The following is a 23,552-nucleotide window of genomic DNA, read 5'->3' as shown; positions in this document are numbered from 1 at the left end:
GTTTCTTCACCCCCTCCTCCTCCTAGCACTGCCTCTAAAGTCCTCTTTTACCACTTGTTTTGTTTTGAAGTTTGAGTTTTTTTTCAATCACAGTTTACATTCGGTATTATTTCGCATGAGTTTCAGGTGTGCGGCACACTGGTTCGAGCCTTCTACTGTTTGAAACAATTGCAATCTAGGCTCAAACCCGCTCCTACTGTTTCTCCCCAACCCCGGTTCAAACAACTCAGCAACTTCAAGCAGCCCATCCGGAGGGGCAAGGGTGATCCGGGGCTAAGAAAACTGATGTTCTCACCACAGAGCTGCTATCAACATACCAGCAACGCGTATGATAATGCCTTGGGGTGAGTCTAGGAGCCGGTTTTCCGTGTGAAGGGCTCTCAGACCACCCCAGTTGTCGCTGCATCCACGACCAAGGTAGGTTAGGCCGACCTGTCCCCTGCTGTGCCCCTTGTGCTGTCAGGCAGCTAAGGAGGGGCAGTTTTTGGTAAAGGGGACAACCCCTCCATATACAAAGGGCAGTTCTTTGGTTAAGGGCCCTCCCGTGCTATAAGCACCAACTCAATTTTCAGCCTGATTTTCCAATCTGTATTGATCGTAAGTAGGGATTTATCAGAAGTGAGAAAAGTCAACTCTGCATCCTATTTTATTCCCTACACACACATAAAAACCCAGAGATAACAGAGGTTTTTTTAATCAGATGGTTCCCAGGTAAGTTGCATTCTATGACTGATGGTGTAGGGGCGCTAAGCTGTTCTCCATTCTGAAGCAGACAACTTTCTGCCTGTAAACCTGGCGATCTGGCCCAGCGACTCGGAAGTCACAGGGCTTCGCTGTGAACATCAGCAAGTTCATTACTCCTCCCGTCCTCCACAAACCAGCATCGGAAGAAGTGTTCTCCCTGTATTACACAACATAGGGTTTAAGTCAATCAAAGTAAAATGCAAAGGACCCGTGTAAAGCAGGCAGGTCATTAAGCAGGGTCCCTGCAGGATTTCGGAGCCGGGCAGAGCTCAGACAAGGAAACTGAGGCCCAGGAAGGTCAAGTAAGGTCACGAAGGACACACAGAAGCCGTCTGGGCGGGGTTAGGGTTGGCGCCCAACCACGCAACATGGTCAAAACATTTAAAAAAATGTTTTTAATCTCGGATGCTTATTTCCTTACCAGAATGACTTCAAAAATGACTGGGATCAGTTTGCTTTCTTCCACAAGTCTGTTGAGAGATAGAAAGATGACCACACATTAGGTAGCTTGTACTTGAACTGCGGCTCCCGCTGGGAAGCACTGCAGTTTATATGGTCTTTTGCGATGGCCCAAATTCTGTGACCGAGAAGTCCTGTGATTCAATACGTACTCAGTTTTAACACACTCAACTATTCAGCGCTATTAAGCACGAGAAATGCAAAGCCTCTTTGCAAATGTCTACGAGCTTAGCCTTCTTCATCTGCAGCAAGCAAAACTCAGAATGGTATTTATAAATGTAAATTGTATTAAAATTCACAATTATTATGAAGACTATCAAAACAGGCGGCTGCAGCTGAAATCTGGGCACCCGGCGTCCCGGCACAGGTGGCTGACGGGCACGCCGCACTGCGACCTTCCACACACACCTCGGCAGACGCTGCCTCGGCACGGACTCACCGCGCAGTGCCTTTCACGTCATCTTGAACTTCAGAAAAGTGTAGACAGCAATCACCCGACAGGCTCCCGGCACTTCACTCATTAAACCAAGTTAAAAATGATCATCTACTAGATTATTTCCACACAGTTGAAGAGGAAATAGCTTTGATTCAGAAGTGTCAGTTTTTAAATTTTTTTTTAAACCAATACTTCATTTCTCAATAGGCCTTTAGTCCAAGGACCAGTAAACTTTTTCCATGAAGGGTCAGCTATAAATAGATGAAGCTTTGCGGGCCTCGCGGTCTCTATAGCAACAACGGAACTCCGCCACTGCCACGGAAAGGCAGCCTTGGTAACGCATCCATAGGCATGGTTGTGTTCCAGTGTAATTTTATTTACAAAAGTGGGCAGCAGGCCACATTAGACCCACAATCTGTAATTGGCTGATCCTGCTTTGGTTTAAAAAAAAAATCGGATTCCTTCATTTTATTGGAATTCACTTGGTAGGATCAACCGCAGCACTCAGGCATGTCACGCTCCCTGTAGGTCCCTGCAGTTTGTCTGGTTCACTGGACGCGCCAGGCGGATGCGAAGAGAATTTATCACCTGGCCTCCCTCGAACTCGTTTGTCTCTGATAATACGTTGATTTATCTTTTAACACAGGAAAGGCCTATGAGACTAGCCCCCCCCAAAGACTGCAGTGTTTACCCACGTGAGTTAAGGGTGAGTGAGAGGCAGACAGTTCCCAGAGACCGAAGCGCTTGGAAGGCCCCGCTGCAGTATCGAGCGAACCCAGCGTGACCATTTCTGTAGTTTCAGTGTACGAGAGGGAAGAGGTTATGAGTATCAAATTCATTTGCACTCTCCCTTCCCTGAGCAGCCGCAGGCTCAGATCTGCACGGGGAGCTTCTCGTGCGACGGCTGGGCGGGACGGGAAAAGCACGGACTCAAGACCGAGCTGGAGCTCAGGCCAGTGCAGGCCCAGTGCTCCTCAGCTTCCTGGGTTTCGCCACCTCTCTTCCTAAACTGCGCTCTGTGAATGCTTACCACACAGGGTCCGGCAGAAGGGACGCCCCCGCGTGTGGGCGGTAGGGGGCGTGAATGTCTCGCACGAGATGGACAGCAATCTGAACATTTCGCCGAAAATGGCACATGGTGCGCTGGTGTGTGATATTGTTATGTTACAGAATGACACGCTTATGACTCTGTAATGAGAGATTTGGTATAGATTGCTACTGCATTAAAAAAGGGCGTTATTTGTGCCAGACCCAGCATCTACCCTTATCAGGCCCGGGCTGCAACAGCCAAGCTCAGGCACAGCCACGAGTCACAGGGTCACAGACACCACTCCTCCCCCAGTGGCACCTACGGGTTCCTGGTGCCTCCACCACAGTCACCCCAACATCACACCCAAGCGCCCACCCCAACAGCAGCCTTGTCATGCCAGGGCTCCACAGGACACTCTCTCAGGAACACGGGACTCCGTGACCCACCCGCGTTCACTCTGGAACGTCCCAGCCCCTGCTTCTCCCAGCCTCCGCAGGGCAGGCGAGCCGCCCTGAACGACCCCTGGGGTCTCTTGTCACCGCGTCCTAACACTCAGTCTTTGGAAAACCATCGACCACACCACGTTTGCTCTTTGATTGGCCGAACACCGTTTAGAGCCACGCCCGGTAAATAAAAAGGGAACCCAAGCCAAATAAAATTACTTTTCATTAAAAAAAATATTCCTATGACATTCCCTGTGATTTGTGGACTAACCCCGAATGTAATTCCAGAAGAACTCCCAAGCAAGCAAGCACGGAACAGGAGCGGCTGCAGACGCCGGCAACTGTGTGAGCCAGCGTCCACCCAGGCTGGAGGAAGCCGGCGGGGAGAGGGCTTCCCGGACACGGACTAGCATTTTCTTCATCGGGAATAATGGAGCAGAGGACCCTCGAGGGCGTCACACACGGCACTGTTCGGTGACGGTTTTGTTTCGGCCGTAAGGTGCGCATACAGAGTGGGGCACACGTGGGTTTACTACAGTCGTTGGTACGGGAAATAATGCAATAATTAAGAAATAATGACACAAGAACAAACTGTGTTTTGCGCACTCACGACTGTAAACCTACTCGTGCCCCACCCCTGTATGTGCACTGTATGGGTGGTGACACAAAAACCACTTTTTCTTCCACCGTGAGTTCCAGATGAAACATCTGAAATCCATACACTGTGGACTCCTATGGAAACAGCGTTCGTTTGTCTTCGCTGCGTTCATAACACTTGATTTTAAACACTCAGTCTCCTCACTTGAAGCCCCTCCTCTCCCGCCAGCACAGGCCCCATCAGGGGCTCGGGTCTCCGATGCCCAGAGCGGGCCCTGCACTGGGTCCAGAGCACCCTGTGCTCTCTTCCTCTGCCTCCACGGGCGCTCCGGAGGGCACCCAGTGCTCAGGCCTCTGCAGACCCACGGACGAGGACCAGGCTCGCCCAGGGAAGGAAGGAAGCTGAGGGCACCGGTTCTAAAGGGATTATTCAGACAGCGAGTCTCCAACCATCCGAGCAGACCGCGGAAAACCACGGCACAGGCAGCTACCTCGTTTCAGGGCTCTGCTGCGGTCAGCCCCCCCAAGCCTGAATCACCAGGATCGTGTTACTGTACAGGAGCCCATCATTTCCTAACTTTCAAAGGAGTGAAATGTCTGTGGTTCGTGGGCAGCCTGGAGGACGGGAAGCAAAGAGGTTTGTCTGAATTTTGCTTTACCCAAAAGCAAACTAAATAGAGATCTCTTTGAAAGGATTCCTAATCGTCAGAGGACTGTGGAGATATTAACTACAATACTTTTCTTCCTTTAGTCGGCCATCCGCTCACGCTGCTTGCGATTCCAGATGCGTGAACTGAAATCTATGGCTCTTCTCAAACGTAATTCCCGGGACTACTCAACCATGTTTTTGTTTTTTGTTTTGTTTTGTTTGCAGGGGCAAGGAGGTGTTATTTTTCTTCTTAACAGTAAACTTTAGTGATAAATGGCGTGTGCTTACAGGATTTTCCTCACAGGTTTTGTTTTGGAAGATTCACTGGGATTTTGCGTATTTGTGGTTCGTGTTATTAACAGAGGAGGTGCTGTTTCTGCTAGAAAATGTCAGATGAAGTTATGAAAATCTTGAGGACACGTTATTTGGCATTCTGACTCCCTCGCATGCCTACAGTAAATGCCGCCCTGGTGTTGGGAAATGTTTTTAAAAATTTTATTTGGTGCTTGATCGCTAAGGCTCACTCTAAAGCAAGGCTGGCAGTATGTAGGTGTAAATGACCAGACGCAACTCAGGTGGGAAGAGCGAGAACAAGGAGATGACGCTGCCTCTGCTCCAAGAGCTACGGAAGTGCATTGGGCTGAATTTCGAGCCATTGTCAACATTTTCAAAACATTCCTTTAAAACCTAAGAGTCTTTGAGGATGAACCAAGAACAAGAGCTAAGGGAACTAAAGTGTCCCTCCCCTCCCCACCCCCACCCTATTTCCTCTATTCAGAGGACAGAGCCAGGGGGAGGTGCAGGGACAGGAAGACAAAGGATGTCGCAGCTCACTGAGGCCAAGACAAAGAAAGTGGTCCCCGAAGTCCAGAGAGGGCCCAGGTCCGTCGTGGGGCTGAATTGCCTGGACTTTGCTTGCCTATCTGCCCCTGAAGCAAGCGAGCAGCAGAGGTCCAGACCCCTCCCCTGCTCTGCAGCTGACCCAATCGATAGAGGAGACGCCTCCTCTCCAAAGGACCTCTCTACCCACAGTGTCTGCTTCACAGCAATCACCTCCTCTTTGCAGACCTTCCCTAGGACCGGGAGACTTCTGACCCAAGAAACTTGCTTAGAAGTGAACTGACGATTAACACTACTGAGCCCTTGCCATGAACTGATCTTATACGTTCCAAATCCACGCCGTCCAACTCAGAGTTGAGTGATGTAACAGATAAGTAAATATAAAACAAAATTAACCTCCTTCAGAGAAGGATGCACAGTACGTAAGGGAATAAACATGGAGAAAACCTCACCAGCTCAGACTGCTAACGAGAAGTGTTCAGGAGCCTTGAAAGACCGTGGGGATGGCAGCGAGGTGTGTGAGGAGGCTGGTGTGCAGGTATGGGGAAGGTAAGTAGTGGGGGTCGATGGGAAAGATGAAGAAGCCACATGACGCCACCCTGAATGTCATGCTAAGAAGTTGGCTTTTCACCTAAAGGTCACAGGGAGCCTCTGGAGACACCGCTGAGTTTGTTATTCAGACCCCAGTCTCACCGAAATGGGGAAACAAACTGGGGGGAGGGGAGAGGCCGGAGCCTGGCTTCACAAAGGACGGTCCGCAGTCCAGAGCCAGCCTGCAAACTGTCGCGGGTCTGTGACAAGACAACGGCAGAAATTTGAAAGATTAAGTTTCTGTCTTTTGCCTCTAAATGATAAAAAAAAAAAATTGTGGCCATGTAATGGCCTGACCCCACCAAGATATGGTGAAAATGCAGAACACAGGCACAGTCGCAAAGTGCCCCTGCCACAGACACTTCCCGTGGAGACACTGGCAGTCGCCACCTCACCGAGAACATGGCCCTCAGCCCCGGAACAGGAGGCATGGACGTCACGTGCAGCCCGACCAGACGCACTGGGGAGGGCGCAGCACCATGTTCGGGGTGCTCGCGCCAAAACCGCAGAACCTCCATCTAAGCGCGAGAAAACACCAGATAACCCCAGATTCAGGGGCTCTCACAAAACAGCTACCTGGCACACTTACAGAGTGTTCCGTCATGAAGGACAAAGAAAGAGCAAGGAACTGCCCCAAGACTGTCCGGCACCTGGGCCGGGACGACTCCAGGAAGGCTCAGTGAGCCCGGGGGCTGGCCACCTGCTGCTGTCCTCTCCGTCCTCTCCCCGTGGCGCGGCTGGGGGAGAGCTCCCGGAGAACAAGGCGGGAGCTGCGGGGCCTCTCCTGACCACGCCTTGGAACAAAAAAGATCACTCCCACTGCATTCTAAATGGTCACAAGCTCGTCATGAAGGCCACCCAGACTCAGGTGGAGGAGATGGAGAGTCACCTCCCGATGGGGAGGCGGAAGGGAAGTGGCTGGGAGGGAGACCTGGGCAGCCCTCCTGGCAAACAGACTCGATCTGCCGGTGCTGGTCGGCCGCACACTGACATTTTAACAGCTGTGTCTTCCTGACAGACAGGTTGAGTGACAGCAGTCGAGAACTACAGAGACCAGTTCGTAGGCCACGACAGCCCTCCACGGAGTCCCAGCTGGCACCTCATCTTCATTTTCTGTTGCTGACCAGCAAACGCCCACAAACTCGGTGGCTTAGAGCAACAACAGCCCTTCACCCATTCAACGTCCTGAGGGCAGAAGTCTGGCCTGGCCAGGCCGGGCCCTGGGCTCAGAGGGTCAGCCATCGGAGGGAAGGTGTGGCTGGGCCAAGTTCTCACCTGGAGGCTGCAGGTGAAAGAAAGACGTTTTCAACCTCGTTCTTGATGTTGACAGAATGCGGTTCCCTGCAGCAGTGGGAGCGAGGCCCCCAGGTCCATGCTGGCTGTCAGCTGGGGTCCCTCTCAGGTCCTGCAGGCTGCTCACACGCCCTGTCTCGTGGACCCCTCCCTCTCCAAAGCCAGCAAAGGCAGACCTGCAAGAATCCTTCTCTAGCTTCAGGCCTCGTGGCCTGCCCAGTCTCCACCTTCCAGACGACTGTGAATGGCTCAGAGGATTACTCGGCCCGCAGCCTCTGACCCTGTATTTTCAGGTCAGCTGGGTTGAGACCTCGACCAAGCCTCCAATAACCCTTCACAGAAACGCTAAATTACTGTTTACCTAAGTGCCTGGGGGAAGGCGTGCACATGCCAGGGGCTGGGACTCTTAAAGGCCACCTTGGAATTTTATCCCCCACAAGCCTAAGCTTGCCCTCCATTCCAATTCTATCTCCTCCATGCCTCCTTTTTAAAAAATAATTCACAGTCTGCTTCTGGCTAACTTGGGTAGAAATCCAAACAGAGATGCTGGACTTTAAGGAAAAAAAAAAAAGAATTTCCAACAAGGCTGGTAGGAGATTTAGAGTTTGCATTTGTTCATAAATGAGCACTGGATTAAAAACAAAGCTTTTTCATCTCTTACGACTTACATAATTTGCCAGTCCAGCAGACCAGCAGTCATCTTTAAATAAAAAATCTCTCACATCAGCTGAATTTCAAATTATTGGTTCAGTGAATCAGCCTCAGAAAGAAATGGTTTCATAATGTTTAGCTATAGCACGACACTATGTCTACCGTGAAAGCAATAATATTTGTAATGTTTCTCTTTGAAATGTTTGCCCTCGCCTACAGTGTTTGCTAATTCTCTTGCGCAGAATCGCAGAAGTTTTCTTAGTAAAAAGTACACAGATAAAAAATTATTTTTCACACAAAAAGGAGAAGGGCAGCATTGAGATTTTAGCAGCTTTAGCACAGAGAATTTTTAGATCTGGTCATTCTGCAAAGATCCATAGAATCCTGATGCACCAGCGTTAGACTTCTTCCCTGAAGTTTAGACCCCAGGAGGCAAAAAACACAAACAATATACAAATAACTAAATCTGCCTTAGCTGGTGTGGCTCAGTAGATTGAGTGCCAACCTGCGAACTAAAGGGTCGCTGGTTCGATTCCGAGTCGGGGGACGTGCCTGGGTTGCAGGCCAGGTTCCCAGTGGGGGGTGGGCTAGAGGCAACCACACACTGATGTTTCTCTCCCTCTCTTTCTCCCTCCCTTCCCCTGTGTCCAAAAATAAATTAATTAAATTTTTTTTAAAAATTAACTAAATCCAAGTTATAAAGCTGACTGCTTCATCTGCTGAGGTCTCAGAATTAAGTGAGAAAATGAGGCCATTCAAAATGCACCTCCGATATACAAAAATCTCCCACTGCCTAACACAGCATGCAAAAGACACGAGTTTCGGTAAGAGAAACCATGCTTAAGTGAAAAGCAAGTGTTTTCCAATAGAAAGGAGATTTGAGATGGCAATGAAAGAAATTGCATTTACATTACCAATTTGCAAAACGCTTTCCTACCTATTACGCCTCAACAGACACCCAGTCTGGGCATGTGATAACACACATGCTGAATGGAACAAGGCCAAGGGACACCTCCGTCACAGAAGTAAAGGGGCGAGACGGGACGGCCGGACTTGAGGATCTGCTACAGTGGGCGCAGCTCACCCATAAGACGTCTCCGTCCCCTCCTGCCTCCCGATGCCACGAGGGGCCTGAAAGTCCTGAGCTGCCCATTTTCTACGGTCCCTTTTTGTCCTGTTACTCAGTGAAACACGAGATATTTTTGCTGTGGCATCTCCTTGACATCCGGCTAAGACCCTCTCTTTTCTCCCCCATCCATCTAATAAACGTTGACCGAGCACCTTCATTGTGTGCCGCGCCCGGGGCTGCGTTAAGAACACCCCAGGCGGTGGAAGTGCCGGCGTGGATGCCTACAGAGGACACCGAGGGAAGAACAGAGATGGCCTCGTCTCTCCGAGGGGCCGAACAGAGGCCACAGCGTGTGCCCAGCAACCACACAGCAGTAAACACGGACCACGCAGTGACTCCGTGCTGGGCCTGCGCTAACTCACTGGGTCCTGACAAAAAAAGACAAAGAAAAAACCCTCATGAGTTAGATACGGTTCACCTTATTCCACAGAGAAGAAAACGAACGTCAAGTGTTATCCAAGGCAGCGCAGCTGATGGACTTCGGAGTCCGTGACCCCGACAGCTCCAAGCCGCTGTGAGACAGCGCACAGGGAGGAAAGGCTAGGGGAGGCGGGAACACGAGTTATGTCTGGAAAGAAGAGTGACGGACAGGCGAGAGCAGGACCCTGAGGCATGCCCCCATTGAAAGGGCTAGCAGGAAGAAGACCACCTGGGGGTCTCAGTGTCCGTGAGGTGTAGGAAGCCAGAGCATCGATGGGGGTGAAAGAAAAGAGGGTCAAGACGAACAGCTTCACCCCCTGCTCACCCTCCTTAATGTTCAGGTCAGAGGTTCAGTCCCAACCCCTGTAAAGTATACTCTCATCACACTGAGTGACGTTAGCATCCCCCAGCTCACTCCAGGAGCCATCTCTAGGACCCGTCCATGGTGCCACGGTGCTCACAGACAAGAACAGGGAGTGATGAGCCACTCAAAACCACTGGCCCCAGAGCCGCCTTGCCGACCATGAAAACTGCAGCTGGGTTACGGACTGCCACCAGTGTTAACGTCCAGGGAGGACCACCAGGCTGTGTGTGTGTGTGGGGGGGGGCGGTGCTTCACAAGTGGGGGGGTCTCTCCTGATTACAGAAATCATTAAAAATCATCCTAACTTTATGTGGATACTTATATAAAATTATTTATGCAGTGTGAACATACAGAAGCATACAATATATTTTATTGAGTGGTATATCCTGAAAGTGGAAGAACATTTCAAAGGAAATACAATCCCAGCACTATAAGAAAATCATTTATAAGTTTTGATGCATTATTTACTTGTCTTTTTTCTACTCACACAGGACATAGGTCGATCTCATCTTTACAACATATAGCTACCATTTCTCGTGCATGTGCTCCGTGTCATTTGGACAGCCATGCCTCGCTTAACGTCTAACAACCTGACGAGGTCAAGTCCATTTTACAGAGAAAGACACCGAAGCTTAGCCTGGGGAGGCAAATGCTCAGCGTCCCCTCCAAAGCCAGCAACGCGTCTGGGACGAGAACTGGAATCCGCCTAATTTAAGAGCCTGTCAGAGATACTGTATCAGGATACGGGGTAGGAGAACGAGATATGTATATCCTAATACATATATTGGGGTTTATTAAACACCTTTCCCGCATCACTGATTATTCATTCAAAGTGAATCCTCGCACCTACTTAGTTTCCTATCCGACCGAGTCTGTAACCAGTCCTCTGGAGGGAATCCTTAGGTGCCACTTTTTGTTAGCACTCTAGAAAGCAAACGCACGTTGTGGTTGAGGGGTCACTTCCGATGCGTTCAAAACCTCCCTCAACTGTCCCAGCTCTGTGCTCCGGGAACACAGATGCGTGTCTCCGCCCACTACACTCAGCGATGCCGGGGAGGAAGCGAGCCTGGGCACCTGAGGCGGCCGGCCCAACTGGTCTCTAAGACGTGCTCTTTGAAGACGGAGACTAGCTGTCTTTACTATTATTGTTTTTAAATATTGTTTTAATGAACATCCTTGTATATAAATATGGTGCACATCTTTTACTGTGTTCTTCTTCCGATACAGTCATAGAAGTGGAGTCAAAGAGCATTTCGAGTTTAATGCATACTGGCAGTCCGCTCGCCACCAGAGACGCACTAACTTATGAACGTGCACGTCTCCCTGGACTCTCGACCGTGCTGTGGAAAAAACAGACCCTGCGGTGACGGACAGGGAAGAGACTGCGGGCAGCACGGCACCCGCCCAAGTGGGCAGGTGTTGTCCTACGAAGCTGCGCACCTGAAATGCACGCATGCAATGCTGTTAGCCAACGTTACCCTGATACATTTAATGTAAAAATATTAACTCTACCAGTTTGATCTTTTTATTATTTTAATGGAACTTCCTTTGATCACTACCAAAGGCCACTCTCTTTCATGTTTATTGTTCGAAATGGACTTTTCATTCCTTTGCCCACTTTCCCTTTGGGCCTGTCTTCCTTTAGAATTTCAAGACACGGAAACGGAGTCGGTGCGCTTTGCAAGCAGCTGGGCTAGGCTGTGTTTGTGCCCCCCGCCCCCCCGCAGGAAGAAGGGCACAGGGAGCCTCAGAGGCCTTGACCTCCCTGAGGAACCACGTCTGGGCTTCTTTCCTGCGACTTCACTACGGCGGAGATGGCTAAGTGGCGACACATGTTGGAGGCGGCAATGAAAGCGTGCCTAGGAAGTCACGGAGCACTGGAAACTCAGACCCCTGTTTAGTCTGGCAGCTCCCGTGCTCTTTAATTACAGGACCACGGCCCTGTCTGGGCAGCAGACACTGTAATGTATCCCAACCAGTAACTGCCGCCGCCGCAAATCCCAAGACTGGATACGGAAGAGGAATTCGTGCTGAGACGTGAGACCGGGCGCCTGTGCTTCGGGCCGCGTGTCACGTTCCGTTCTGTGGGGCTTCGCACGTCCCCGAGCCGACTGACAGGGGCGGGCAGGGGAAGACGTTCACGGACAGCGCATGAGTTATTCAGAGCAGATGAGCAGCAGCAAAAGTTGGCAGCACGCGTACTTCGCTAATTCTAAAATGGTCAATGACCCCGGTAAATCCCCAGAAGAAAGTTGCAGGCGCGGCAAGAGAACTGGGATGCTAACGCTTGCCAAACAGTAGGAAGGGATTGATTCTTCCAGACTTGAGGAGGTACTCTGATCATACCAAGAGACTCTGTTTGTTATTTCTACAGTCGGGATGTCACGAGCTGATGGTGTTGCTGGCTGTAATACACACTGTTTGAATGCTCAGGACGTGCGAAATCTCGACCTTCAATTCACACTTGGATAGCCCGGGCTGGACCTCTTGCAGTAAAGTAATGACAATGGTACTTGAGCTCTAATATCTCCAAGCAAAGTAAAATGATAATTCTTAGGTAAGAGATAAACTTTCTTTTTTTTTTTGCAATTCAGGAAAAGAGCTAAATGTTGCTCCAGAAGAACTCAAGTTAAAATTTAATTTGTTTGCTGAGGAAGATTTGCTGAAATTGATTACCTCTTAACAGAAACGAACTACAGGGATGCTGCTCGCTCTGCCAGCAATGGTGCAGCTCGACTTGCTGCAAAATGAAGGCACGAGAAAAGGGCAGAGCTCGGGCGGGGGAGGGGAGGAGAGGTTAATGCACTCCTCCTCACAGTAAACTTGAGCTGATGTAGCAAACAGTTTCCCTTTCTGCTATCAACCCAATAATAAGCCAGATTCACAGGGCCATAGTGCCTTTTAAGAAAATCCCTGTCAGGTACAATGGAGATTTATTTGATCAGGCTCTTATTCCTTATTTAAGAGGAACAATATATTCTCCATCGTTCTATGACTGAGCTCCTGAAGGCTTCTTTATCCACTACGAATCCCATAAAATAAGAATAAACACAGTAAAATAATAAATATTTCACTTGCCATAGCATGCTTTAATGTTCCAATAGTTATTACTTAGTACTCTAAACTCTTAATGCTAAATTAAGATGAGTATCCTTCAAAGAACATAATGCTGAAGAATCCAATAAATAAGTTAAACTTATAACAAATGGTGCATGGTTATTTTTACATTACTAGAAATTGATTTGAACCCTGGCTGGTGTGGCTCAGTGGATTGAGTGCCAGCCTGTGAACCAAAGGGTCACCAGTTCAATTCCCAGCCAGGGCACATGCCTGGGTTGCCAGCCAGGGCTCCAGTGGGAGGGCATGTGAAAGGCAACTACACACTGATGCCTCTTTCCCTCTGTTTCTCCCCCACCTCCCCTCTCCAAAAATAAATAAATAAATAAATAAATAATACATTTTTTAAAAAAAAGAAATCTATTTGCTCATAACACTAGAGGAATTCTACTCCCGAGCTATACCTCATCTTGCCTGCAAACCACTGCTACCAAGTCACCGGGGAAAATGACACAGGTTAATAAGCTACCGTCTTAGGCCCTTTCCAAAATCAGGATGGGTGAGACATATCCTTTTAAAGTGATCATCTATAAATACCATAGGTTTAATAAAAGATTCAATACAGTGAGGCGGCAATTGACATTTGAAAAGGATATGTGTTAGTTTTCTCTCTTTCAAGAATTTGCCATTTTAAAGCATCAAAAATTCCACAGGATGCAAACTCCAGGAAGGGATAAAAATAAGACGAGATCCAAAACAGCACGAACGACAGATATTACAACGAACCATAAAACATGAAAAATGACCACCTGGGTAACTCAACAGCCACACTTTCAGAATCCCATCATCTTTAACATTTTCAGAACATATAAAATTCATCTCCTAGGTGAGCAACAAGGAAGGGAAACGTGGAGTGCGCGTACCTGGTGCAGGCGGGGCTGTGCTCGGTCATGGCCACCAGCAGCTTCAGGGCGTACGCCGGCACCGGGTCAGGCTCCGTGAGGATGGGCTCGTACCTGCAACGGCAGAGTGATTGGAAAAAGCCTCAGAGGAACGTGCGAGCCACAGGATGTGCACTTGCAGCGCCGGAGAGGGCAGCGAACGACCTCCCGGGATTCTTGGGAAAAGTCAATGAGACGATCTATATAAAGCAATGAGTATTGAGCTGCACAAACCGTAGGAAATCTTACCGTTAGGCATTGAGGCCAGGGGTCCCCAAGACCACCCTCACATTCAGAGGTTTGCTAGAGGACTCAGAGACTCACATATGGTCATAGTCACAGTGAAGATTTAGCTCAGTGTCCCCCCATCCAAAACGGACACATTCCAGGAACCCCCCAGGCCCCCCCTTGGATGCCTGAAACCACAAATAGTACTGAACCCCACATATACAATTTTTTCTGTACATAGATAAATACGGTTTACAGCTTCTCTTTGGCATGTCCAATTGCCAGCATCACTACTCTTGCACTTTGGGGCCATTATCCGTAAAATAAGGGTGCCTTGAACACCAGCCCTGTGACCCAGGGACGGTGAATCTGAAAACCCAGATAGCTGCTAAGAGACTCACAGGCCGACAGCATGACAGAGTGGATACACCGGACAAGGGTGATTCACATCCCAGCAGACAGTGCAAGATTTCATCATGCTACCAGAATGGCACGCAACTTAAAACCTATGAACTGTGTATTCCTGGAATTTTTCTTTTAGCATTTCTAGACCGTGGTTGACCACAGGCAACTGCAAGTGTGGAAAGTGAAGCCACAGAGAGGAGGGGGTGACTGCAGAGCAACACAGCAAAGACCCGGATGAATCAGAAGGGAGAAGGCGCAGGCGGGCCTGGAGGACTCTGGGCACAGAGCCGCTCGGGCTCCCCCTCTCCCACGAGGGTGGCCCAGAGCTCTCTCCCCCCAGCCACAAAAACGCGACACATGCAGTGAGGTTTCTGCCCACGGAAGCCCGTCAGAGTCTCAAGCGACCAAGGTGTTCACTGTCTGCCAAGTATCAAAGCCTGAGGCTCCCTGATGGAAAGCGGGCATCCAGTGCAAACACATAGTCTACACCAACAGTCCAGGCTCTGTCAACTGCCCTCTGCAGGTCAAGGTCACACGAGAGCCCTCCAAGGGCCAGGTTCTCCTGTGCCAGCCATGGGCCGTCCTTGCAAGCAGGCCTTTTGAAGGATAGCGGTCTCGGGCCTGTCATGTTAACTCTTCCCCACAGCATTCTTCTAGTTGAAACTTAAAAATCTGAAATGAAAGTTATTACCAGAGAAAATAAAACTCAAAAGGTCTTTTTCAAAAGTTCCCACAAAAAAAGTTCAGACTGCACTCCCATGCTGTTTGCTAGGCAGAGGCTGGTTTACATACTGTGTCGACCTATTAGGTTAAGCTATCCAGTACAGAGCACCATGCTGATGCTTGATTGGATGGATGGATGGGTAGATGGATGGGTGGGTGGGTGGTTGGATGGATGGATGGGTAGATGGATTGGTGGGTGGGTAGTTGGATGGATGGATGGATGGGTGGATGGAAGGATGGATGGCAGGATGGGTGGATGGATGGGTGGGTGGGTGGTTGGATGGATGGATGGGTGGGTAGGTGGGTGGGTGGTTGGATGGATGGATGAGTAGATGGATGGATGGATGAATGGATGGGCGGATGGATGGGTGAATGGAAGGATGGATGGTAGGATGGGTGAATGGGTGGATGGATGGGTGGATGGGTGGATGGATGGATGGACAGATGGATGGATGGATGGATAGATGTGTAAATAGGTAGGTGGACAGATGGACGAATGGGTAGATGGACAGACAGGCAGATGAAAAAAACCAACCAATCAGCTTTATGACTTAACTACTTGGAACAACCAACAACTAAAGAGGGAGCTAACTATCCCCAGAAAATCCAAAAAGTGTATTTAAAAATCCACGACATGAAGCAGATACTGTTCACACAGAGAACAGGGCTCCAGGTTCTTACTCAGGGCCTATTTACTCTCATTCTGGAAATCACTCTATAACAAGCTGAATCATGCCGTCTCTAAGCCCACAGCCGTTAAAAAGGAGCCGAGAAAAGGGAGGGGAGGGGCTGTTACAGAAAGGCAACCTGAGACTTACAAGTGGGACTTGAAAGCACAGGAAAAACAAAAGAAAGCAAACCCACAAATCCCAAACAGAGAGTGGTCTGGGGAGTGCTTAGCGTAGAGGAAGAAGCTGCTCTTACCGCAACGGGACCAGAGGGCCCATCACACACCGTCATGTTCACAGTGCGGGTAGTGAGTCAGGAGGACGGTAAACTGTGCAGTGCCGTGTTTAAGGAGGTGGGAAGTACCACAATTTAGAACGTCTTCTTATAAAACACTTTTAAATTATAGCAGTTAAAACATTTGCCCACGTATGATAAAAGACACAATACCACATTGCTCATAACAAAATCATAAATAAAATATTAACAAATCAAAGAGAACAGTATATTTAAATAAGGAGCACAACCAAGCATAAGCAGTGCTTAGAAATGAAAAATCTCAGATTTAGGAGAACAGTGCATTTTATCATGTGGACAAAATAAAACTCAAGGAAACATCTTTAGAAGTGATAAAAATGTATTCATAAAATTTAACATCCAATTTAAGCAAAATTTTTAAAAGGAACAACTCTTCTCATACTAGAGAGAAATCATTATTCTTTTCTCTAATAGTCTTGTAAAATAAAAAGCTCTTATCATCGTAAGTCAGCGGTACCAAAGACTACTTTCTGGTTCGATGATTTGCCACAGGAACTCATAAAACTCAGAGAAGCTGTTATACTCCCGATTATGGCTAATTTACAGTGAAAGGATACCAATTAAAATCAGCAACGATGAGATGCGCTTAGGGTGGCCCTGGCTGGTGTGGCTTAGTAAACTGAGTGCCGGCCTGCAAACCAAAGGGTTGCTGGTTTGATTCCCAATCAGGGCACGTGCTTGGGTTTCAGGCCAGGGCCCCAGTTGCGGGGCCAGGGGGTGGGGGTAGCCATGGGAGAGGCAACCAATTGATGTTTCTCTCTCTTTCTGCCCCCCTTCCCCTCTAGCTAAAAATAAATACATAAAAATGTTTTAAGGCACATAGGGTGGAGCCCAGGGGGGCCAGGCACAAGCTTGGAGCTGTCCCCTCAAAGTGAAGTTGTGTGGACTGGGCTCACACCTCCCAGCAACCAGGTGTGACACCCGTGCGGACCGCCACCAGCCAGGGCAGCCCCCTGGAGCCCTGGCACCCAGGGTTTCATTAGGGGTCAGTCACAGAGGCAGGGGGTGCTTGCGTGGCTCACCCCATTACTCAGTCTCCAGCCCCTCCGGAGGTCACAGTGATACAGTGCAGCCCGAGGCTCTGACTGTGATACACACAGTTAATGTAAATTATATGGCATGATTCAAGGCCCCGTGTATACTGAGACCCTCTCGGTGGGCAGGATATATTCCAAAGGCTCCAAAGTTACCGTCCAGAAGGTGGTCAAGGGCCCATTTCTCTGTAATATACAGGATTTGAACACTGCACGCCTCTGACTTAACCCTTCAGGACACACGTCCTTAGCAGAAAAACTGACCACTGCTGAGTTTACAGTGCGGCATCAACAAAAGACAAGAGAAGAAGGAGCCCTTCTACAGCTTACCAGTGTTTTGAAACTGCCAGGCAGAGAATTTCCGTTGAAATGCGGGTGAGAAACTTCCGATGAGTCGCTCAGGTGCCCCAGACGCCCAGCTCCCCGCCCCACTCCCCAATGAGCTGGAGCACTGAGGGAAGGACCACAGCCCAGGGATTTTACAGAGCTTCCCACGTGATCTCCTTACATGCCTGCGTAGAAGACGCTAAACCGAATGCAGACAACTTCTGAGACACTACTAGAAATCTCAATAGTATCTCTATAGCAGAACACATAAAACATTTTTAAACAAATTTCACTTTTTTAAATTGAATCTGCTAGAATATGAGTAGGTAGATTCTACATGTAAACAGAGGACACTGGTGAGACATCACTGACTGGAATACAAATGTCTTGAGGTTGTCTGAGGTTCTCTAACCTTGAAACGGGAGGGAAGAATGAAACCTGTACCAGCCCATGCATGAGAATTTTTTGCAAAGACTATTGTTATGTTTTTCTCCCCTTGGGGGAAAAAACATATAAAAGTCATAACGGATATATTTAGAATACAAACATCGAATATTTTGAATGCATTTTAGTTCAGTCAAAGAGAGGTTTGTAACAGTCAGCAAGAACTTGGCAAAAGAATGCTGTGATGGATTCAGCTTCTCTCCCAAAGACAGATAAAGCAGCTGAACTGATGGCAATGGGAGCTTCTCTCCCAAAGACAGATAAAGCAGCTGAACTGATGGCAATGGGATCTCGCACTGCTCTGAATGCCACTTGGCAGAAAGAAAAAAACAAGAAAATAATGATAAACCCAGGCCCCTGAAATGGCTCCGAAGGAGGGCAACCAGTGCGCTGCTGACCCATGCTGATGGTCAGGGGCTGGAGAGGGCCACACCATGTGCCCCAAGCCTGGCCACAGACTGAGGTCACTGCCAAGTCAAGGGTACACCGTCCAGATAGCGCTCCAAGACCCCACTCTTCCACCTCCAGGATCCTCCCCAAATAAGGGACCCCTGCTAGGTCCCCGTCGGCTGGAAGCCGGGCAGGAAAAGCCATGCATCCTAAGTTCACATCTATCCCAAAGGAAAGGGAACATCTAAAATTCCCATTCAGGGGCCCAAGGGATGGAGTCTTCCCCGTCTTGTCAAGCACCAGCAGGAACAAGTGCCCAGCCAGGTAGGCTGGCAGAAAATTGAAACGACTACCTAAATATCTCCAAATTACTGAGAGGCTGTATTCCAGGGATGCGACCAAAGAATTGGCCAAGTGCAAAGGGGCACCTGTTTCGTTGGGGGGAAGCGGGGGCACCCGACCCTGTGGAGGTCCACTCTGTGGGTATCAAGCCACACCCTGACATTTCACAGCTCTGTGGAGGTTTCTGAGAACTGGGGGGAGAGGAGTATTCCAGAATATCCAAGAAACTTTAGGAGAAACACAAGGAGGAAGAGTCTAAATAAAAGCTAAAATACTTTATAAAACCACGACAATCATTATGTGTAGGGAGGGATCAAGAATACGCACATAAGCCCTAGCTCTCTTTCTCCCTCCCTTCCCCTCTCTAAAAATAAATAAATAAAACCTCAAAAAAAAATAATACGCATATAAGTTAAAGGGAAAGAAAGGTGACAACAATGGACAACAAAGTAATAGAGAGGGAGTTAGAACCGTCAGCTCATATCTTACAAACACGTACTGTCAATAAATTAAAAATCTAAGTGAAAAACTTTAACAACATTAGAATGCTAAAATGTGTAAATAGTCACATAATCTTGGGTGAGAAGGCCTAAATAGCATGACAACAAAAGAGAAATAAATCAAAAATATATTTATAAAACATTATTCCAAAGACTTAAAGTACTAAAATGATCCTGATCAAAGATGAAAAAATATTTAATCTTATCTAACTAAATTATTCAAATCAAGGAGGGGGAGATCACTGCACTTAAATGCACTGATTTAGGTATACACTCAAAACATAAAAGAATTAGGTAAAAGGAAAAAAGCAGAACATTACCATACTTCTTTCTGATGCAAAAATATTTGTGACTTAAATTTTACCTGCAAAAACAATTTTTCTGAGGAAAGGCCAGAAACGAAATACTCCTTTCTATTCTGGTCGCCGTCAAAGATGGCTAAACTCACGCCTATTCTAACACAGAACGCACATAATTAAGTGATGCAATACAGAACCACAGACTGTCCCTTGAACCACCGGCACAGAAACCAAACGCGTGACTTTTGCTGGACACTATTCCAAAGACAGATGAACCACTCTACAGCTGTGTTGCCATCTAAAGGGTCAGACCATTCTAATTTGTAAGGAAAATAATTCTCAGGTTCTGCAAAACAGAGCCTTAACGATTTACAAAGTCAGTGTGGCCCTGGTAATTGCACAGGTCCCAGGAGACCAAAGAAAGGCAGAGACAGTGCTCACTTGCCCCAGGAGGAAAACGCTGACTGCCGTATTGTCACAATAAATACTGTTAGCACACTTGTATCGGCACGATCTCCCTTCAGTACAACACGCTGCCCCGGCCGTGTAGCCTGGCGGCTGGTTAGAGCATTACCCCAATGCGCCCAAATTATGGATTTGATCCCCTCAACAGGGCCCATACAAGAAGCAACCAATGAGTGCATCAATAAGTGGATCAACAGACCAATGTTTCTCTCTCTCTAAAATTTAAGAGAAATACAATACACTCAAAGCTACAAGAAAATGTGAAAACTAAGGTCCTTGCTGACAAAGTGGTTCCAGTCTACCAAAGGCCAACTGCACGGCCCATTTTCCCCACAGGTGCCACCCAACTTACAGCCTCCCGAGGGAAGGCAGGAGGGGAGGAGGGGGAGAGGCAGGGCTTCCTATCTCACAGGCACAATCGTACAGCGTAGTACGTTGGTACACACACTGACATGTCCTCTTCCCCAAGAATACCAATGGTGTGTTTCCCAGTGAAGAACCTGATCCCATCGACAGCTAAATATTGAACGAGAAATGCCCTCACCTTATGTAACAAATCTCAAAAAAATAAATTAAATAAGACGTTCAAACAGTCAGCGAAAGACTACTTTCAATACTAAGATCTCACTGATAATGACTTTGATATGAAACTTCTGAGAGGCGCCAATTTTTAATTAATAAGGTCACTCTGGGCTTAAGTTCTATTAAGTATTCCCTCTTCTCTTCCGCATGAACCTTTACAATTAAATCCGGTCTCTCTACTGGAAAAGAAGTCATGGTCATTTTCGGAGTATGTGTGGCTATCCTTCTTCCCAGAAAACAAACTTTTTTGCATTAATCATGCAGGTAACTCAGTGATGTTACCGGCGCTCACCTACATTGAAGAGAGGGGGAGAGACTGAAAGAAGAAGGGGGGAGGGGGGAAGTGAGGGCACAGGAACCAAGGGAATGGAAGGACCAAGATCCGAATACAAGTGTATTCCAACCACGAGACCCGGGTTACCGATGACCAACATCGCCAGCTTTAACGAGCAGAGTCCCCTCGAGCTGGGGGCAGAAGGGAGGGAGAAACTGCAAATATGGGGGCGGGGGGTTGGCACACTCTTGCTGACTGACAGACGGAAGGGCCACTAAAGGAACGCAAGACAGCACAGGACAAGGACTTCCGTTTCGCAGCTAAGTACTGGTTGGCTGGTGGTTTCCAAAACGCCACGCCCAAGTCCTAACCCCCAGGACCTGTGAGTGTGACCTTGTCTGGGCAAAGGGTCTTTGTGAATGTAGTCAAGGACCTGGAGATAAGGTCGTCCTGAACTTGGGCGGCCTTGCATATGATGACAGATGTCCTTGTAAGAGAAAGGCACAGGCGAGCCTGCGCACACACACACAGAGGAGAAGGCCGAGGGAAGACGGGCAGAGTCGGGAGGGCCACGGCCGGGACCCAGGGCTGGGGCAGCCACCAGAGAGAGGTGTGGAGAAGCCCGGGCTCTACATTAGAGTCTCCGAAGGAACCAGCGCTGCTGACACTAGGATTTCAGGCGTCAGGCCTCCCGAATCGGGAAAAGAGTAAATCTCTGCAGTTTTAAGCCAGTTGGATTGCGGTCATGGGTTACAGCAGCCCTAAGAAACTAATACAAACCGTTGAGACACCATTCTGCCCACAGCCTGCATGAGCTGGGAAGCGGATTTCTCCCGGAGTCTTCAGACAGGGGCTCGTCCCAGCAGAGAGACCCCTGACTTCAGTGGCATGAGCTCCTGGGCGAAGAGCCAAAGTCACGCTGCACTTCTGTAGGCTTCTCGCCTACAGAGCAAGACCTAGTAGACAGATGCTCAGTTAAGCCACTGAGTGTATTAACACTAGTTAATGCTTGTAAGTCAGAGTTAAACATTTGAGGGTGAGCATCCTTTTCTTGCTCTTGGCATTAACGGAAATGCCCTTGAGTCGTATTTCAAAATTCTGATCAAAGGAACACTAGAGTTCTGGGAGATATTAACAGATAGGCCACGGGAAATAGTATCCTGAGCTCATACAATCTAGGGAAGCCCTCAGCTTTAGGAACTTAGATGAGTGAACGGTGAAACTCGAAAGCGAAGGAACAGTAAGTGCAATGAATGGCTCCAGAGGGGGCAGGTTTATGAGCACTGAGTAGGCTCACAGGGTCTTATTTAATTCATATTTAAGTAAACATGTTTACCTGCAGGACTTACAAATTTCTTCAGTTAAAAAAATTATTAATTTCTGCGTTAGCTGGTGTAGCTCAGTGAATTGAGCGCAGGCTGCGAACCAAAGTGTCGCAGGTTCGATTCCCAGTCAGGGTACATGCCTGGGTTGCAGGCCATGACCCCCAGCAACCGCACATTGATGTTTCTCTCTATCTCCATCCCTTCCCTCTCTAAAAAATAAATAAATAAAATCTTTAAAAAAAATGATTGATTTCTGAAATATCTGGCCCTACCCAACAGCACATCCCACAAAGGCAGAGGCTGAGCCCAGCTTGGCCGTTAATATGTTCCCGTGAACGAGAAACGTGCCAGTGACATAAGACACTGTCGGTTAGTGTCAGTGAGCAAACGGGCCGGCGAAGGGAGAACACACTCTCTTCCGAGCTTCCTTCCTGGGACTCCCACTTGCAGGTATCTGCCTGCTTACTGCCCGCCCCTCGGCCTCCTCCACGCCCTGGTCTTCCCCATTCTTGCCCAGGGTGCCCTCTCCTTTTCTCCCCAGCCACGCCCAGGTTTCAGAGTCTAACCCCAGTACCGTCTCCCTGTGATATTATAATCCTCTACATACTAACCAAATGCTTGTAACTGAAGTTCATCTCTTCAGAAAGGAAAGCATGTACACTGAGAAACGGTAGTAGGCCTTGGATATTAATTCATCATTCATAAAGTCAGGCATTTATGGTATTTATGATAGATGTGGTAATGGTGAGTTTTATGTGTCCACGTGACTGGGTCACAGGATGCCCAGTCATTTGCTCGTACACTGTTCTGGGTGTGTCTACCAGGGCGGTTCCAGATGAGGTTGATTTTTGAGTCGGAGGACTAAGTAAAGCAGATTGCTCTCCCTGATGGGGACGGTCTTCATCAATTAAACTGCAGACGTAAAGCCCTGGCTGGCATAGCTCAGTGGACTGAGCGCAGGCTGCGAACCAAAGTCTTGCAGGTTCGATTCCCAGTCAGGGCACATGCCTGGGTTGCAGGCCACAGCCCCCAGCAACCGCACATTGATGTTTCTCTCTTTCTCCCTCCTTTCCCTCTCTAAAAATAAATAAATAAAATCTTAAAAAATAATAAAAATAAAAATAAATCATCCTAAAAAATAAATAAATAAACTGAAGACGTAAACAGAACAAAGGCTGAGTGAGAGGGAGCTCCTCCTGCTCCCACTGCCTTCAGCCGGGACACGGCTCTTCGGCTGCCTTTGGACCGGAACCGAAATGTCAGCCTTTCTGGGGGGCCGGCCTGTCAGCTTTCCCACCCCTGCTTAACACCATCGGCCCTCCGGAGTCTCCAGCCTGCCGACTGCAGATCTTAGGACTCCAGACACGCGTGAGCCGAGTCCTTCCCATAAATCTCTCTCTCTCTCTCTGTAGATATACGCATCCTAGTTGTTCTGTTTCTCTGACAACCGTAACTAATCTCTATTTTAACGAGATATTTATTCTTACGACTGAGTTTCCATCCCTATCACACAACAGCTCTGATGAGCACCTGGGTCACAGGTATTACATGGGATTTAACAAGATTAAATTATTGTCCTTCCTCAA

General features: G+C 48.4%; 1 protein-coding gene across 2 annotated transcripts in view; it reads right to left on the bottom strand.

Annotated features, from left to right (window-relative positions):
* ULK4 (unc-51 like kinase 4) overlaps nt 1-23,552 on the bottom strand; it is a 311,597-nt gene that overhangs the window by 173,215 nt on the left and 114,830 nt on the right. For both annotated transcript variants that reach the window (XM_045857407.1, XM_045857405.1), the window contains exons 30-31: nt 13,627-13,719; nt 1,166-1,214 (exon numbers count right to left, since the gene is read on the bottom strand). In XM_045857407.1, coding sequence (XP_045713363.1) covers nt 1,166-1,214; nt 13,627-13,719 — 142 coding nt within the window. The remainder of the gene's footprint in view (nt 1-1,165; nt 1,215-13,626; nt 13,720-23,552) is intronic.

Source organism: Phyllostomus hastatus, unplaced genomic scaffold (genome assembly GCF_019186645.2).
Source record: "Phyllostomus hastatus isolate PE091 unplaced genomic scaffold, TTU_PhHast_1.1 phas_scaffold_129, whole genome shotgun sequence".
In the NCBI taxonomy this organism is placed as follows: Eukaryota; Metazoa; Chordata; class Mammalia; order Chiroptera; family Phyllostomidae; genus Phyllostomus; species Phyllostomus hastatus.
Note: the sequence above shows the minus strand (reverse complement) of the source record. Positions and strands in the feature narration are given on the sequence as shown.